This window comes from Psittacula echo (assembly GCF_963264785.1).
Source record: "Psittacula echo genome assembly, chromosome: 5".
Taxonomy (NCBI): Eukaryota; Metazoa; Chordata; class Aves; order Psittaciformes; family Psittacidae; genus Psittacula; species Psittacula echo.
Window position 1 is genome coordinate 88,071,664 of NC_137739.1, and position 16,979 is coordinate 88,088,642.

Sequence of the window (16,979 nt, forward strand, 5' to 3'; positions counted from 1 at the left end):
ATGGGGGGGCAGGATGGAGCTGGGGGACCCCGTGGGATGCGGCTGAGCCCCATTTAAAGGCACCCCAGGGTTGGGTGCTGGGGGGACAGGCAGGGAACCCCCAGGCCTCGTCCCTTGGGGCAGTGGGGGGGCCCCTTGTATGTACATACACATATACATATATATATATATACACACGTGTGTGCTGACTGTGCTGGGGGTAGAAGGGGGCAGAGCCTTTGGGAAGAAGGGTGGGGGGGGCACTGGGAGGATCCCATTGGATTTTCTTCCCCCTCTCCCCCCCCCCCCAAATCTTGCCTCTGTGCCCCCATTCGCTGCCCTGGGTATATTATATTCCATGTATAATTCCTGGGGAGACCCCTGTGTGGGGAGGGGACCCACTACTGAGCCATGGAGTGACAAGGGGCCTGGGTGGGGGGGGTCCCAAGGTAACAGGGGTCCGGTTTGGGGGGGGGGGTCCCAAGGTAACAGGGGTCCGGTTTGGGGGGGGGGTCCCAAGGTAACAGGGGTCCGGTTTGGGGTGGGATGGGGTGTCCCACTCCGGGGTGGCATTGAGGAGGGTTCCTTGGCATAGGATTGAAGGAGGGGGTCAGGGCGTGCTGGCAGCCAGGAGGGCACAACCAGTGGAGCCCCAATGCAAGGGTGAGGGGCTCTAGGAAGGGGGGATCCCAGGTACTGGGGTCCTGGGGGGGGGGGTCCCACCAGCTGGGGACCCTCGGGGGTCCTATGTGCTGGAGGGTGAATCCTGCGCGGTCCCAGGGACCGGGGGAGGGGGTCTCGCTCCCGGGTAGGGCAGTTTGGGGGTACCCGGTCCGGTGGTACCAGCGCGGGGGGTGTGATGATGCTGGGGGATTCCATAAGGGGGGCACCGGTGCCAGTCCGGTGGTACCGGGGCTGGGGGTGATGTTAAGGGGGCCAAATCCCGCTTCAGGCCGTGCCGTGCCCGGGGCCGTGCCCGTTCCCGTTCCCGTCCGGGCGGGGCAGCGGCGGCGGCGCTTCCTGGTGCGCCGGGGCATGGCGCTGGTCACGGTGCGGCGGGCGGCGGGTTCCGCCGGGGGCTCCGCGGTGAGTGCGGGACGAGGCCGGGAGCGGGGCAGCGCGGATCCGGTATCAGCGCGGGGGGGTTCGGGCTGTCCCGGCTGCTCCTAACGCGGTGCGGAGCGGGGGGGGAAGGATTTAAGTCCGCTCCGGTGCCTCCCGGGACGGGCTGATCCCGGCCGCCCCCGGTGGGACGTTACCGGAGGTTATTCCCAGCACATGGGGGGTTTCCTCGCTGCCGGTGGGAGCTGCCGTGCGGTTAAGGGAGTATGGAGCGGGGGGGGGGTCTCCAGCGGCTCCCACAGTCCCCAGTGCTCCCGGGAGCTTCGGCGTCCCAATGGTTCCCGGTGCTCCCGTCCTCCCCCTTCGAGTTCCCGTTGGGCCTTATTGAGTCATCCCTACAGCACCCAAACAGGGGGGAGCACAGGGACAGGGCACCCCCCCCACCCCCGGCATCCCAGGGCTGATCCCCAGGGATCTACTTCCCCAATGGGACCCCCCCAGGGTTCCCATGCTCCCTAATGGGGCCCAGCCAGTGCCCCCCATGCTGCTGGTTGAGGGCTGCAGGGGGTCACTGGTCCCCAGTGGGATGTGCTGGGGGGGAGTTTGCTGAGCCCCCAAAGCAGGGTCTGTGCCCCTGGGGTCACACTCCCCTATGGGGACACTGCCACCCCCCCCATTACTTTGCAGGAGGAAGATGCACCCAGACGTGGCCAACTGCAGCGGCGGTGAGAAGGGGGTGGCCCCAGGCATGGGGGACATGGGATACAGGGACACAGATAGGAGCATCCCCGCCATGGTGCCCCAGCTCTCTCCCCCTTGGGGGAGTGTTTGGGGGTCCCCCATCCACGAGGGCCACGCTGTGGGTCCCACATCCCACTGAGGAGCCTCTGCCCCCCAGGCAGAGCTTTGTCATGGTCAAAGGGGCCGCTCTGCTGCTGCCCGCCGAGGAGTCCCCCCCGGCCGAGCCCCCCCCGGCCGAGCCCCCCGGCCAGGCCCCGGGGCAGCAGGAGCAGCACCTCCAGCTCATGATGCAGCTGCTGCGGCCACAGGACGCCATCCGGCTGGTGGGAAAGGGATAACAGGGGTGGGATAGGGATGGGGTGGGCTATGGATGGGATGGGATAGGATGGAGATGGGGATAGGGATGGGGTGGGCTATGGATGGGATGGGATAGGATGGGGATGGGGACAAGGCTGGGGATAGAATGGGGATGGGGACTGGATATGGATGGGATGGGATGCAAGGGGTCAGGGATGGCACGGGACAGGGCAGGACTGGGATGGACAGAAGGGGAATGGGGACAGGATGGAAGGAGAATGGGATATGGATGGGATGGGTTGAGAATGGGGGCAGGAGGGGGATGGGACAGAATGGGGATGGAGACAGGGGTGGGGACAGTATGGGAGTGGGAATGGGATATGGATGGGACAGGATGGGATGGGATGGGATAAAGGTGAGGATAAGATGGGGATGGAAATGGGATATGGATGGGACAGGATGGCATGAGGAGGCATGGGATGAGTGTGGAGATGGGATGGGAATGGCATGGGCCAGGACAGGATTGGAATGGGGACATATGGGGATGGGACAGGATGGGGATGAGGACGAGGGGGGTAGTATGGGAGTGGGAATGGGATATGGATGGGACAGGATGGGATGAGATGGGATGGGATAAAAGTGAGGATAGGATGTGGATGTCATGTGATGGGACAGGATTGGGATGGGAACAGGGTTGCGATATGGATGGAACAGGATGGGACGAGGTGAGAAGGGATGGGCAAGGGGACAGGATGGGGACAGGCGTGGAATATGGATGGAGATGGGACAGAACGGGACGGAGATACAATAGGATGGGATGAGCACAGGATGGAGACGGAGATGGAAGGGGATGGGCGCTGGGGACACAGTGGGCACTTGGGGTCAGACCCCGCAGTGCAGGAGCCCCCCCGACCCCATCCCTCGCAGGCGGTGCGGTTGGAGTCGGCGCGGCCGCGGCGGGTGCGGTACCTGCTGGTGGTGCGGCCCGAGGAGGAGGGGGCCGAGGGGGAGGCAGCGCTGCTGGGGGTGGACTTCGCCCATGAGGGGTGAGCGGGGCACTGAGGGGTGCTGGGGGGGGGGGGGGCGGCTGCACCCCCTCACCTCTGCCCGCCCCAGGGCCTCCCGCTGCACCCTGGGCATGGTGCTGCCCCTCTGGAGCGACACCCAGGTCTTCCTCGATGGCGATGGGTAAGGGGAATGGGGGGCTTAAGAGGGTGGATAAGGCGGTGGGAGGGGCTTGGGGTGCCCCCCTTGCTACCCCTCCCTGTGTCTCCCCATGGTGCTCAGAGGGTTCAGTGTGACGTCGGGGGGAGAGACGCGCATCTTCAAGCCCATCTCTGTGCAGACCATGTGGTGAGTGAGCCCTGGATGGGCATGGGAGGATATGAGCACTGCCATGGGCACGGAACGTGGGCACCACCATGCTCAGGGTGGGCATCCGCATGGGCACGGGATGTGGGTACCCATGGTCACGGGGGATGTGGTCACCACCATGGTCACGGGGAAGGTTGTGGGCACTGGATATGGATCCCATAATGCTCAGCTGGGATATGGGCATTCCCATGGGCATGAGATATGGGTATCACCGTATCCAGGGGGATGTGATCATCCCTAGGGGCATGGGATGTGGGTACCACCATATCAGAGAGGATACAGGCCTCCCGAGGGGCACGGGACATGGGTACCACCATATTCAGGTGGATGTGCTCACCACCACGAGCACTGGGGGGACAAGGGCACCCCTGCGGGCACCCTTGTGGGCAGGGGACATAGACACCACCGTGTTCAGGGGGTATATGGGCATCCCTGCGGGCAGGGCACATGGGTACCACCAGGGTCACAAGGTGATGGTGTGGGCACATGGGTACCACCGCATTCACAGGGTGATGGTGTGGGCACATGGGTACCACCGCGGTCACAAGGTGATGGTGTGGGCACATGGGTACCACCGCGGTCACAAGGTGATGGTGTGGGCACATGGGTACCACCGCGGTCACAGGGTGATGGTGTGGGCACATGGGTACCACCGCGGTCACAGGGTGATGGTGTGGGCACATGGGTACCACCGCGGTCACAAGGTGATGGTGTGGGCACATGGGTACCACCGCGGTCACAGGGTGATGGTGTGGGCACATGGGTACCACCGCGGTCACAGGGTGATGGTGTGGGCACATGGGTACCACCGCGGTCACAGGGTGATGGTGTGGGCACATGGGTACCACCGCGGTCACAAGGTGATGGTGTGGGCACTGCAGCGGGCACAGGGCACCCACCAGGGTCACATCCAGGGCATGGAACAGGAGGGGCTGTGGGCAGGGTCCATGCACCGGGGGCACCCCATGCGGTGCGGGGGGTGCGGTGCGAGGCGCTGTGGCAGGGCCGTGCTGCAGGAGCTGCACCGCGCCTGCGAGGACGCGTCCCGAGGGGGGCACATCCCCGGTGGAGCGGCCCTGGGCTGGGCCCGGGGGTACGCGGCGGCGCTGGGCTCGGAGCAGAGCTGCCTCAACGAGTGGCGCGCCATGGCCGGGCTCGAGTCCGTGCGGCCCGCGTCCCCTCCGCCCCGCCGGTAAGCTCCGCCCCCCCCCGGGCTCCGTGGGCCAATCAGCGCTGTGCTTGCGGAGGGAGGCGGGGCTAAAGGGTGGGGCGGGGTTTGGGAGCGGGGTGTGGCCAATGGGGAGGGGCTTAAAGGAAATGGGTGGAGCTTCCAGTCTTCTATGGCGTTTAGGAGGCGGGGCTTAGGGAACAGGGTGTGGCCAATGGGGTATGGTTTAAAGGAAGTGGGTGGAGCTTCAAGCCTTTGAAGGCCATGAGAAGGCGGGGCTTGTTTATAGGGGCGGGGCTTGAGTGTGGGAGTGGCCAATGGGGAGGGGTTTAATGAAGTGGGTGGAGCTTCCAGTCTTGGGATGGTCATAAAGAGGCGGGGCTTGTGTTTAGGGGAGGGGCTTGAGATTGGTGTGTGGCCACTGAGGTGGGGTTTAAAGAAAGTGGGTGGAGCTTTCACCCTTTTATGGTCATGAGGAGGCGGGGCTTGCATTTAGGGGCGGGGCTTGTGCACAGAGGAGGCAGGACCTGCTTAGGGCAGTGCCATGGCCATCGGTCGGTGATGTGGTGACACCAATGCCAGGCCAGCGGCACCGGAGCTGTCGGAGCAGACAGTGCGGGCGCTGCTGCGGGACGTGATGGCCAGCGCTGACCTGGAGAGCGTCACCTCCAAGGAGGTGGGTGACAGCGGGCAGGGGCCAAGAGCCTGGTCCGCAGGCAGGGACAGGCAGGGGCAGGAGCATCCATCACCCCATGGTGGTCCCCAGGTTCGGGAGGAGCTGGAGCGGCGCACAGGGCACAGCCTGGCCCAGCACAAGGACTTCATCGACAACGAGATGCTGCTGGTGCTGGCGCAGATGGACCGGCCCTCCCGGGTCTTCCCTCACCTCTACCTGGTGGGCAAGGTTGGGCATGGTGGGAAGGGCGGGCAGGGCTTGTTCCCAGGGCTCACCACTGCCGCCATGCAGGGATCTGAGTGGAACGCGGCCAACCTGGAGGAGCTGCAGCAGAACCGGTGAGTGTGGGGGCATCTGGGGTTCAATGGTGGGGTGGGCATAGGGAGATCATGGGGTGGCTCAGTGGGGTGGCATGGGGTCATCTGGGGTGTTACGGTGGTGCAGGCATGGGGCCATCATGGGGTGATCTGGTGGGGCGGGTATGGGGTCATCATGGGATGCTGATGGGTGGATATGGCGTCATTGCAGGACACCCATTTGGATGGGCATGGGATAATCATAGGGCACCCATTGGAGTGGGCACAGGATCTTTGCAGGGCACCCATTGGAGTAGTGAAGGTGTCTTTGTAATGCACTTATTGAGATAGGAATGGTCTGTTGAGGGCACCCATTGGCTTGATCATGTGGTCTTTTTAGGGCATCCACTGGGTTGATCATAGGGTCTTTGTAGGGCACCCATTGGGTTGGCCATCTGGTCATCATGGGACACACATTGGGGTGGTCAAAGGGTCTTTGTAGGGCACCCATTGGGTTGATCATAGGGTCTTTGTAGGGCACCCATTGGGTTGGTCATAGGGTCTTTGTAGGGCATCCACTGGGTTGACCATGGGGTCTTTGTAGGGCACCCATTGGGATGGATGTGAGGTCATCATGGGACACTTGGTAGGGTGGGTGCAGCAGGTCTGTGGCACTGCAGTGGGGTGGATGTGGGGTGCTGTGGGTGCCCCCAAGGAGCACAGGCAGATCCCCTCCCCTGCCCCTCTCCGTGGTGCCTCAGGGTCACCCACATCCTGAACGTGGCGCGGGAGATCGACAACTTCTTCCCGGCGCTGTTCACCTACATGAACGTGCGGGTGTACGATGAGGAGACGGCCCAGCTCCTGCCCCACTGGAACGACACCTTCCTCTTCCTCTCCCGTGTCCGGTCAGTGGGGCCAGGGCAGCCCTGGGGCACAGGGGCAATGTGGGGGTTACAGGATGTGGGGCACAGAGGGAGAGGGGTTGGAGCCAGGAGCAGGATGAAGGGAATACAACATGGATGGAGGTATCTGGGGAGGTATCTTGGTGACTGAGGTGCTGTAGGCGTGGGGAGCACTGGGAACACTGGGAGCACTGGGAGGTGGGGTGATCTCCCATGGGGATCTCTGATAACATGGGGGGACCTGAAGACATGGAGACTATGGGGCACAGTGTCTCTGGGGACAAGGGAACCACTGGGAACAAGGTCCCTGGGGACTTGGGAAGCACTGGGAACATGGGAACTATGGGGAACAAGATCCTGTGGGACATGGGGAGCTCTGGGAACATGGGAACCATAGGATACAGGGTCCCTGGGGACAATGGGAGCTCTGGGAACATGAGAACCATTGGGAACAAGGTCCCATGGGGACATGGGGAGCACCAGGGATATGGGAGCCAGGGAACACAGGGATCCAGGACCATGGTGTGCCCAGGGACAGCGGGGTCCCCCCATGCACTCAGTGCTGTGTGGGTGCACGCCGCAGGGCCAGCGGGGGCCGGGCGCTGGTTCACTGCCGCATGGGGCTGAGCCGCTCGGCAGCCACGGTGCTGGCGTACGCCATGAAGGAGTTCGGGTGGTCCCTGGAGCGGGCGCTGCGGCACGTGCGGCACTGCCGGCCCGGCGCCATGCCCAACCCCGGCTTCATGCGGCAGCTCGACTTCTACCAGGGCATCCTGAGCGCCAGGTGGGTGGGGCCGGGCTGAGCCACGCCCCCGGGGTGGGTGGGTGGAGCATGAGGAGGCCACGCCCCCTTTGCTGGGAGAGGGTGGGGATCTATGAGGTCACGCCCCCTTTGGGAGGGAGGGGTCGGGGCCTGGTGATGCTATGGCCAATTATGCAGGAGGGGGCGGGGTTAGTGAGGCCACGCCCCCTTTGGGGATAGGATGGTACCTGACCAGGCCACGCCCCCTTTGGTATGAGAGGGTGGGACCCACTTTGACCCCGCCCCCTTCCGATGGGGAGGGCGTGGTCTTGTGTGGCCACGCCTCCCTTTGTACTCGAGGTGGTGATGCTCTGGTCGCGCACCCTTATGACAGAAAGGGCGTGGTCTACCATGGACACGCCCCATTGACATCGAGAGGGCGTGGTCTCTTTTGACCACGCCCCCTTCAGCTGGAGAGACTATCGTGGCCACGCCTCCTTTCGCGACAAGGATAAGGGGCGTGGTCTGGTGTGGCCTCGCCCCTGCGTCCATAGCAGGGTGCGGTTCGTGGTGGGTGGAGCCTTTTTGGCCACGCCCCTTTCACACGGGGCGGGCGGGGCTTGCATCGCGGGGTGGGCGGAGCCTGTGGGACCCCGGCGCTGCCTCGGCGGAGGGGGCACGGTCAGGGGGTGACGGGCGGATGTGTGGCAGCCGGCACAGCACCATGTGGGAGCCCAGGGCGGCCGAGCCCCAGCCTCAGCCCCAGCCCCAAGGGGACGAGGGTGTCGCCCCCCCGTCCCGGCAGCCCCCTGAGGACGTGACAGTGCCGGGGGTGCTGGGGGCGTCCCCGCGGCCCCGCATCTCCCTGTGCGCCGTCATGAGGAGCATCAGCCAGCTGGAGACCCCCGAGCCCCCCGAGCTGCCCGGGGAGCCGCTCTCCGCGGAGGTGAGCGCAGGGACAGGGAGGAACCGGGGTGCAGGCAGCGAGGGTGCGGCACTGCCTGAGCCCCCCGTGACCTCCCCATAGGTGTTCGCGGCTGCGGAGGCATCGGCGGGTTCAGACGGGTCCCCCCCGGCAGCATCGCCCCATCCTCGACCCTCGTCCCGGCCGCGCCGGCTGCCGCGCCAGGCCAGCCTCGACGGAGGCCACGCCCCCTGCGGTGGCCACGCCCCCGAGGAGGGAGGCTCCGCCCCTGACCACGCCCCCGCCGACGCCTAGGGCGGAGCTCCCCTCCAATCACGGTGAAGGGGCGGGGTTAACCATGGCCACGCCCCCTCCCCCTCACACTACCGGGGGTGGCGGAGCCCCGCGCAGGGCGCCGCTGCCCGCCCCGCACCAGCACTGACAATAAAGATTTTAACAGACCGGCCCTGGCCTGGCTGATGCCCGGGGGAGGGACCTTGAGCGGCGGGGCACCGGGAACAGGCACCTCCGGTGCCGCGAAGCGCCGCCGCCATCTTGTGTGGCAGGGGAAGCTGATGCCGTGAGTGGGATGGAGACTACAGCTCCCGGCACCCCTTGCGCGGAGGCGGGCTCTGCGCATGCGTTCAGGGCAACTTCCTGGTCGCTACGCAACCGGGCGCAGGCTTGACTCAGGCCTAGCGGCCTAGGCCGCGCCGCGGAACCGGGATCGCGACTGGGAGCAGGGCCAAGGCAGGGATCGGGCCCCTGTGCTGGGCACTGGGGAGGCCGCACCTGGAATCCTGTGCTCGGCTCTGGGCCCCTCACTGCAAGAGAGACCTTGAGGGGCTGGAGCGGGGCCAGAGCAGGGCAGCAGAGCTGGTGCAGGGCCTGGAGCCCAAGGGTGATGGGGAAGGGCTGAGGGACCTGGGGGGTTCAGTCTGGAGAAGAGAAGGCTCAGGGGGGACCTGATGGCTGCCTACAAGTGCCTGAGGGGAGGATGGAGCCAGGAGGGGCTGGGCTCTGCTCCCAAGGAACAAGGGATGGGACAAGAGGAACCGGCCTCAAGCTGCACCAGGGCAGGTTTAGATGGAGATGGGCCTGAAGCTCCTCCAGCAGGACAGGATCTGGCTGAGGAATGGGATAGGGAGGGCTCAGTGCCTGCAGGATGAGTGGGACCAGTGCTGTGCCCCATCCCACCCCATCCCACCCACCCTGCTCCCAGGACATGGCCTGGGTTAATCCACGGTCCAGCTCGTAATTCCAGGTTTGGGATATCATCAATTCATTTTATTGAGGAAGCAACAAAAGGAGCTTTAAGAAATCAGGCAAATGACAAACAAGCACATCCTATAAGGGATTCATGATGAAACAATTCCGCACACGGCAAAGCTGCTCCTGATGGCTTTTAACCTTAGTGATCCCATGGGATTGATGGGATTGATACGGCTTTTCCCTCCCCACTGCCAATGCAGCGAAGGTCCCATTGGAGAATGCTCCTGAAGGGGAGACCTGAGAGCAGCTCCAGTGCCTGAAGGGGCTGCAGGAAACCTGGAGAGGGGCTTGGGACAAGGGCCTGTAGGGACAGGCCAAGGGGAATGGCTTGAACCTGCCAGAACAGGGGAGACTGAGATGAGCTCTTAGGCAGAAGCTCTTCCCTGGGAGGGTGCTGAGGCGCTGGCCCAGGGTGCCCAGAGAAGCTGTGGCTGCCCCATCCCTGGCAGTGTTCAAGGCCAGGTTGGACACAGGGGCTTGGAGCAAGCTGCTCCGGTGGAAGGGGTTGGGGTTGGAACTGGGTGAGCTTCAAGCTGCCTTCATCCCAACCCATTCCATGGTTCCATGGTTCTGAGCCTGGCAGAGGGCCCGGCTGCATCCCGGCTTCCGTGAGGATTTCACGGATACCCTGGACCCCCTCACTGGTGAGTGGTGCTGAGGGCACCCCATGCCCCTTCTCCTGCCCCCTCTCCAGAGCTCTGCTGCTCCCCCTTCCTTCCCCACCCCATTGCCAAAGCTCCCCTTTGGGTGACTCCCCCCCCCGGCAGGGCTGAGCACCCTGATGGGCACCATCCTGCCCAGCCCAGCTCTCCCTTCCAGGCCTGTAGCACCCCAAGCCGCACTCTCGATAACACAGTGCTCCCACCCCTGCTCCAGCTCATCCCTAGGAACACCAATACATGGGAGCAGGGGGGATTCGGACCACAACGGCCACCTCATAGCACTCACCCCCTTCCTTCCCACCGCATACATGGACCCAGGGCCATGTCCAGCACCAAGCTATGGCCTTACTCAAGGTACCACCCCCCCAGCTCAGCCCTCCCCACCTCGGGTACCCCCCCCACAGCACACAGCAGCCCCTGTCCTTCAACACAGCCTTTAATCCACCCTGGCTGCAGCCAGGCCTGGGGGGCAGCGGGCACAGCCCCCCCTTTCCTCCCTCCAGCGCTGGGGTGCAGCAGCAGCGGCTCAGAGCTCGTACTCGTGCCAGAGGCTGTGGGGCACAATGAGGGGGGTCAGTGCGTGCCCGCTGCCCCCCACCCTGCTTGTGGGTGGCCAGAAGGATGCCCCCAATGCATGGGGGGGACCGGGAGAGGGATGGGGAACCTTGTGCCCCCCCGTATCCCGTTGAATACCCACTTGTAGATGATGCTGGGATCATCCTGATGCTCCAGGAGGGCATCACGCACTGTGTCCGGGGGGCTGAGCCCCAGCGCCTGCGCCCGCTCCCAGCGCTGCAGGCGGGTGATTCCTATTGGAAGGGGGGGGAATCAGTGGGAATAGGGCGATCCAAGGGGATCCATGGGGGTCTATGGGGGTCTCTGCGGTCCGGGTTCTCTCACCAGTGCACGGCCCATACTCCCAAGCGAGATCGAAGCTCCGCAGCATCTCCAGGACGCTCCGATCCGGACCGGACCTCGGCGGCTCCTCCGCCGCTGGAACCCGGGGACACCCCGTGCCCTTCCTCTTCCCTTTGCCTTTACCCGTGCCCGGGGCTCGGCCCAGCCGTCGCCGCCGCCGCCGCCGCGGGAAGGAGTCGGTGATGAGCCGGGGCTGCTCCATCGCCCTGCGGGACAGCGGCGGCGGCCGCGCTGCTACCGGTATCCACAACGCCCCGCCTATGGGGCGGAAGCGGCGGGGCCGGCGTTGTCCCCTCCCCTTCCCCGTTGTCCCCGTCCCCCGTTCCCCGGTGTCCCCGTCACCGGTGGCTCCGCCGTGGCTCGCACCGTGGCCCGCTCTGCGCTCGGCCTGGGTCCCCCCCGTCAATGGGCTCCACAAGCACCGCATCCGCCCGGTCCCAACCCCAACCGCGCTGCCACCGTCCCGTGGGGGGACACTGCAGGTGCTTGAGGCTCTTCAGCCCTCCCATGGGGAGCCCTAAAGCAAGAGCCGTGGTGCGTGTCCTGCACCAGCACCAGAGGGTGCTCAGGCGTTGGAACAGGCTGTCCCAGGGCGGTGCTGGTCTTTTCCAGCCCCATTGCTTCTATGGGTCTATGCCCAGACACGAGGTGACTCCCTGGGGACACATCTGTGTCCCTCAGCAGTGTCACCCCCAAACCCGCTCTGTAACGGTCGGTGCTAAGCCATGCGTGAGAAAACCAAACGGCCGCACAACCCCATAGCAGCCACCAGAGAATCCACACCGCTCTTTGCTTTCGCTTCCGTGTTTCCTCCCTCACACTTCCCGACCCGTGTGAAGGGGTTTCCATGGAAGGGGGGATTTAGGCTCGCTTCAGGCTGGGGTTGTGCAGGATGTAACAGGACAGCCCGGGCAGGCGCTGGTGACCCAGCTCCTCCTGCAGCCGCTGCATGGGCTGGTTCCCGGTGGCCGTGAAGCCAAAGGTGGGGAAGCCACGAGCCTGCGCCCTGCGAGCGGCCAGGACCAGCACCGTCCACATGTACCCGCTGCGGCGGTGCGCGGGGAGCGTGTATCCGTGCGTCCCGGCTCCAAAGGGATCCGTCAGCGCCCAGGACAGCGGCTGCCCGGCCCCGTCCCGCAGGCAGAGGTTGGGGAAGAGCCGCAGCAGCTCCTCCAGGTACTGCCGGCTCCGAGCGTTGCCTCCGTAGGGCCAGGTCTTGTTGAGCAGATCCACGTGTGCCGCGGTCAGGGAGCCCACCCGCACGTCCGGATCCAGGCTGTGGTGAGCGATGGGTCGATGGGGAGCTGGGGATGGGATGGGGATGGGGACGGGATGGGGATAGGATGGGGATGGGATGGGGATAGGATGGGGATGGGATGGGGATGGGGATGGGAATGGAATGAGGATGGGGAGGGGATGAGGATGGGATGGGGATGGGAATGGGGATGGGATGGGGATGGGACAGGGATGGTGGTGGGATGGGATGGGATAGGGATGGGGATGGGGATGGGGATGGGATGGGGATGGGATGGGATGGGGATAGGGACAGGGATGGTGGTGAGATGGGGATGGGATGGGATGGGATGGGGATGGGATAGGATTGTGGGTGGGGATGGGTTTGCGGATGGGGATGGGGGTAGGGATGGGATGAGGAGGGGATGAGGATGGGATGGGGATGGGATGGGATGGGATGGGGATAGGGACAGGGATGGTGGTGAGATGGGGATGGGATGGGATGGGATGGGGATGGGATAGGATTGTGGGTGGGGATGGGTTTGCGGATGGGGATGGGGGTAGGGATGGGATGAGGAGGGGATGAGGATGGGATGGGGATGGGATGGGATGGGATGGGGATGGGATGGGATGGGGATGGGATAGGATTGCGGGTGGGGATGGGTTTGCGGATGGGGATGAGGATGGGGATGAGATGGAGTTGCAGATGGGGATGGGTCTGGGTTTGGGGGTCTCACCGCGGCTCGGGCATGGTGCTGGGGTTGGGGTGCAGGTAGGTGTAATAATGGGAGATGTCGAGCTCGATGCCCTTGGCCCCCGCAATGGCCTCTGACACCGCGGTCACCCCCTCCTGAAGGCCTGGGGGTGGCGCTGTCAGGGGGGGGCTGCTCCACCAGCACCCACTTTGCTGCCCCCAATGCACCCCAAGGTCCAACCGCAACGGCCTCCACTGACAGCACCCATCAAAGCAGTGTCCCCAGCACCCCAATTGCAGCCCCATGTCCCCCAGTACCCCCAGTTCCTTCCCCCAGTACATCCCAGCACCTCCACTTCTCATCCCAGTATCACCAGTGCCTCTCCCATGTTCCCAGTGCCCCCAGCACCCCAATTCCAGCTCCACATCCCCCAGCACCCCAATTCCTACCCCAGCACCCCCCAATCCCTTCCCGTCACCCCCAGGACCCCCATCCCGGCACCACCGATGATGTGGAACGCCGCATCCCAGCGCAGGCATCCCGGGGTCTCCAGCAGCGCCCGGTAAGCACCCACGTCCCGGTAGAACACCGCGCTCGTGTTCCTATAGCAGTCATCCACCGGCACCTGGGGGGCACCCATGGGTGCCCTGAGCTCATCGGTACCCTCTATGGGGCCACCCCACAAGCACCCATGAAGGGGTCCCAGTGGCCACCTCTCCTTTGCGCCGCGCCAGCACGGCACCGAACTCAGGCCATGCATCCACCACCACCTCCAGCCCCGCCGGGTTGCCCCGGTTGATGTTCATCATGGCCCCATAGACCTGCGGGAAAGGGGGGGGCAGAGGCGGGATGTGGGGGGCAGGAGGTAGATGTGGGGGTTCCCAAGCAATGGGTGCACCCCACAGCCCGCCCTGGCCCCATAGGGATGCGTGGGGTGAATCCCTCTGGTTGATGTTCATCACGGCCCCATAGACCTGCGGGTGAAGGGGACTGAAATGGGTTGGGGGGGGCAGGAGGCAAATGTGGGGTCCTGGGTGATGGGTGCACCCCCTATCCCCCCGGGTCCCATAGGGATGTGTGGGGTGAAGGCAAAGGGGGCAGAGCCCCACAAGTGGGTGGGGCTATGGGAAGTGGGCGTGGAAGTTTGGGATTGGCTGCTTTCACACTGTCTCGGCTGGGATTGGCTGGCTTGTATGGGAGGCTGGGAGGGGATTGGCTGGCTTGTGTGGGTGTCAAAGGGGATTGGCTAGCTTGGAATCAAGCTGGGCTGGGATTGGTCAGTTGGGTGATGGCCAGGAGCCGCCTGTCCTGGACTTGGGACCCTTCGTGGGGGGGGGGGCAGCAGGAAAGGGGATAGGGGGGTCCCCATCATTGGGGGCAGGAGATGGGGGACATCAGGTCCCTGCCTTGGCAAGGGGCAGGGACATGGGGGTCCCAGTGATTGGACAGCTCAGGGGTGACATTGGGGTCCCCCCCATGGCACGGGGCAGGGGTGACACCGGGGGGTCCCCCCCATCACCGGCAGGGTGAGGGGCAGGCTCCTCCGCAGGGCTCCCTCCAAGCGCTGCAGCTGAGCCGGGCACGTCAGGATCAGCATCGTCCAGCTGAGAGACCCTACAATAACAACAGGGGCAGGACCCCATGGGCAGACCCTGTCCCCAGCCCCATCCCTGTCCCCATCCCTTCCATCACTCACCCCGCAGCAGTCCTGTGGCCGTTGGGTCCCAATGGGCCTTGGGCTGGGTGTCAGAGACCGTGGGGCACAGAGTGACACCAGCAGGTCCCTGGCTCTATGGGGCACACGGTGGCACCAGCAGGTCCCTTGGCTTCCACCAGCCGCCACGGGCCAGCGAGTGCCCCTTGCCCGGGGGGTGGATCCATAGGGGGGCACTGGGCAGGGTCCATCCCATGGGGCACTGAGCATGGGGCCAGCCCTGTCCTTATGGGAAACACACGCAGCCATCAGCACCCCATAGCGCAGGGACCCTCGGTGTCACCTCCCGCCCCACAGACCCTTGGTGTCACTGAAGATCCCTGCTGAGCCTGATGTGCCCAGGCCAGCTCTGGCCCTCAGGAGGAGCCTGCCCCCCAGTCTGCTACTGATGGGGACATTGGGGACATCCTTGTCCCCCCATCCCTGCCCTGCTGATGATGGGGACCCCCATGCTCCCCCCACCCTTTCCCTGCTGGTGATGGGGACCTTGTGCACCCCCCTGTCCCCCTCACCCCTGCCATGCTGCTGATGCGGTAACTGAGGACCCCCATGTCCCCCATGCCTGCGCTGCCAGTGATGGGGTCCCCCACACTGATGGAGCCTGGCAGCACCCACGACACAGTTGCTATAGGGGGTCAAAGGGACCTGGCACAGCTCCATCGCCGGTGACAGCTCCCCATAGCCCCCCCCAACCCTGTCCTGCAGGTCCTGGCCTCAGCGCCCTGCCCTGTGTACTGTGAGTACAGGGGGCAATTGGGGTCCCCAACCCCATCCCATGGTGCAGCATCCCCCCAATGCCACCCGTGCTGTGCGCTGGGGTGGATGCAGCTCCCCTTATCCCCCCCCCCCCCCATCCCAGCTCCCTTCCCCATCACCGTGTCCCCATCCCGCATCCCTCTGCTCAACCCCACGCAGGGCTTCAACCACCGCAGCCGCGGGAGCTCTTTGTTCACCCTGGTCCCTACTGACGGCACAGGGAGGCTGCTGGAGAAAGGCTTTAATTCGTTCATACAAGAATAGATCTTCTGCAATAAATACCCCAATAAATAACATCTCCAATAAATAAACACGCACAGACGCACCGGGGCGCAGGCCACGCCCCCCCACGTAAGCCCCGCCCACCGCCCCACAAGCCACGCCCCCTCTGTGGGCCGCTAGGCGACCATGGGAGAGGCAGGGCTTGGGTAGCAGGGGGGCGGAGCCTATTGTAGGGGGCGGGGTTTATACCGATGCTCGAAGGGGATTGGTCCGTTTCGGGGTGGGCGGGGCTTGCACACACCCTATAGCACTTGGGGGTGGGGCTTATTGCTGCTGTGGGGCAGAGGGGAGGCTGCTGCCCTCGTCAGCCCCATTGATGTGGGGCAGGGATGAGGGGCTGGGAGCAGTGTGGTGGTGGGGGCAACGTGGTGGCTTCCAATGGGGCTGTGGGGTGGCTGTGGTGGCTCTTTGGGGTCAGGAGACCCAGCTCTTTAGTCACGATGTGGTGACAGAGGGGATGTGGGGTGTCTGCAGCGGCACGTTGGGGTCAGGAGACCCATCTCTCAAGGTGCAGTGTGGTGATGGAGGGGGAAAATGGGTGCCTTTGGTGGCACTTTGGGTCAGGAACCCCATCCCTTAAGGATGATGGGGATGTGGAGTGGCTTTGGTGGCACTTTGGGGTCGGAAGCCCCATCTCTCAAGGCACACTGGTGATGGAGAGGGGACACGAGTGGCTTTGGTGGTGCTTCGGGGCCGGGAGACCCATCCCTTAAGGCACTTGTGATGATGGGGGGGTTATGGGGTGGCTTTGGCGGCACTTTTTGGGTCAGGAACCCCATCCCTTAAGACATAGCGAGGTGATGATGAGGATGTGGAGTGGCTTTGGTGGCACTTTGAGGCCAAGCGACCCATCTCTCAAGGCACAGCGGTGGCACTTTAGGGTCAGAAGACCCATCCCTTAAGGCGCTGTTACGGTGGTGGGGTTATGGAATGGCTTTGGTGGCACTTTGGGGTCAGAGCCCCATCTCTGAAGGCCCAGCGGTGACAGAGAGCTGCTTTGGTGATGGTTATGGTGGCACTTTGGGGTCAGAGCCCCATCCCATAAGGCACAGGGGTGATGGAGAGCTGCTTTGGTGATGGTGATGGTGGCGCTTTGGGGTCAGAGCCCCATCCCACAAGGCACAGTGCTGATGGAAGTGCTGTGGGGTGACTTTGGTGGCCCTTTAGGGTCAGGACCCCCATCCCAAAGGCACAACTTGGTTGTGGTGACAGAGGGGACGTGGGGTGCCTGCAGCGGCATCCTCTCCAGGCGCACTGGTGATGGAGAGGGAACAGGGGTGACTTTGGCAGCGCTTTGGCTGAG

The 16,979-nt window shown here is 64.4% G+C and overlaps 3 protein-coding genes across 3 annotated transcripts; 1 reads left to right on the forward strand and 2 right to left on the reverse strand.

Annotated features, from left to right (window-relative positions):
- Positions 1 to 1,013: 1,013 nt before the first annotated feature.
- SSH3 (slingshot protein phosphatase 3) lies at positions 1,014 to 8,582 on the forward strand. Its single transcript, XM_080619152.1, has 14 exons — positions 1,014 to 1,065; positions 1,729 to 1,766; positions 1,940 to 2,105; positions 3,007 to 3,125; positions 3,196 to 3,267; positions 3,367 to 3,432; positions 3,962 to 4,645; positions 5,204 to 5,297; positions 5,388 to 5,516; positions 5,589 to 5,635; positions 6,355 to 6,501; positions 7,082 to 7,282; positions 7,952 to 8,186; positions 8,268 to 8,582. Exons 1-14 carry the CDS (start codon positions 1,015 to 1,017, stop codon positions 8,457 to 8,459), a joined length of 2,241 nt encoding a protein of 746 aa, XP_080475278.1. The 5' UTR covers position 1,014; the 3' UTR covers positions 8,460 to 8,582.
- A 1,916-nt stretch (positions 8,583 to 10,498) lies between these two features.
- Positions 10,499 to 11,549, reverse strand: POLD4 (DNA polymerase delta 4, accessory subunit). Its single transcript, XM_080620016.1, has 3 exons — positions 10,979 to 11,549; positions 10,776 to 10,887; positions 10,499 to 10,629 (listed from the first exon to the last, which is right to left on the reverse strand). The coding sequence occupies exons 1-3, from the start codon at positions 11,421 to 11,423 to the stop codon at positions 10,605 to 10,607; spliced, it is 582 nt and encodes a 193-aa protein (XP_080476142.1). The 5' UTR covers positions 11,424 to 11,549; the 3' UTR covers positions 10,499 to 10,604.
- Positions 11,550 to 11,731: 182 nt separating this feature from the next.
- On the reverse strand, positions 11,732 to 14,521 carry LOC308222245 (glycine N-acyltransferase-like protein 3; the record flags this gene model as incomplete). The annotated part of the gene is made up of 5 exons (XM_080620017.1): positions 11,732 to 12,272; positions 12,967 to 13,087; positions 13,429 to 13,549; positions 13,638 to 13,745; positions 14,444 to 14,521. The coding sequence occupies 5 exons, from the start codon at positions 14,519 to 14,521 to the stop codon at positions 11,858 to 11,860; spliced, it is 843 nt and encodes a 280-aa protein (XP_080476143.1). The 3' UTR covers positions 11,732 to 11,857.
- Positions 14,522 to 16,979: the final 2,458 nt, after the last annotated feature.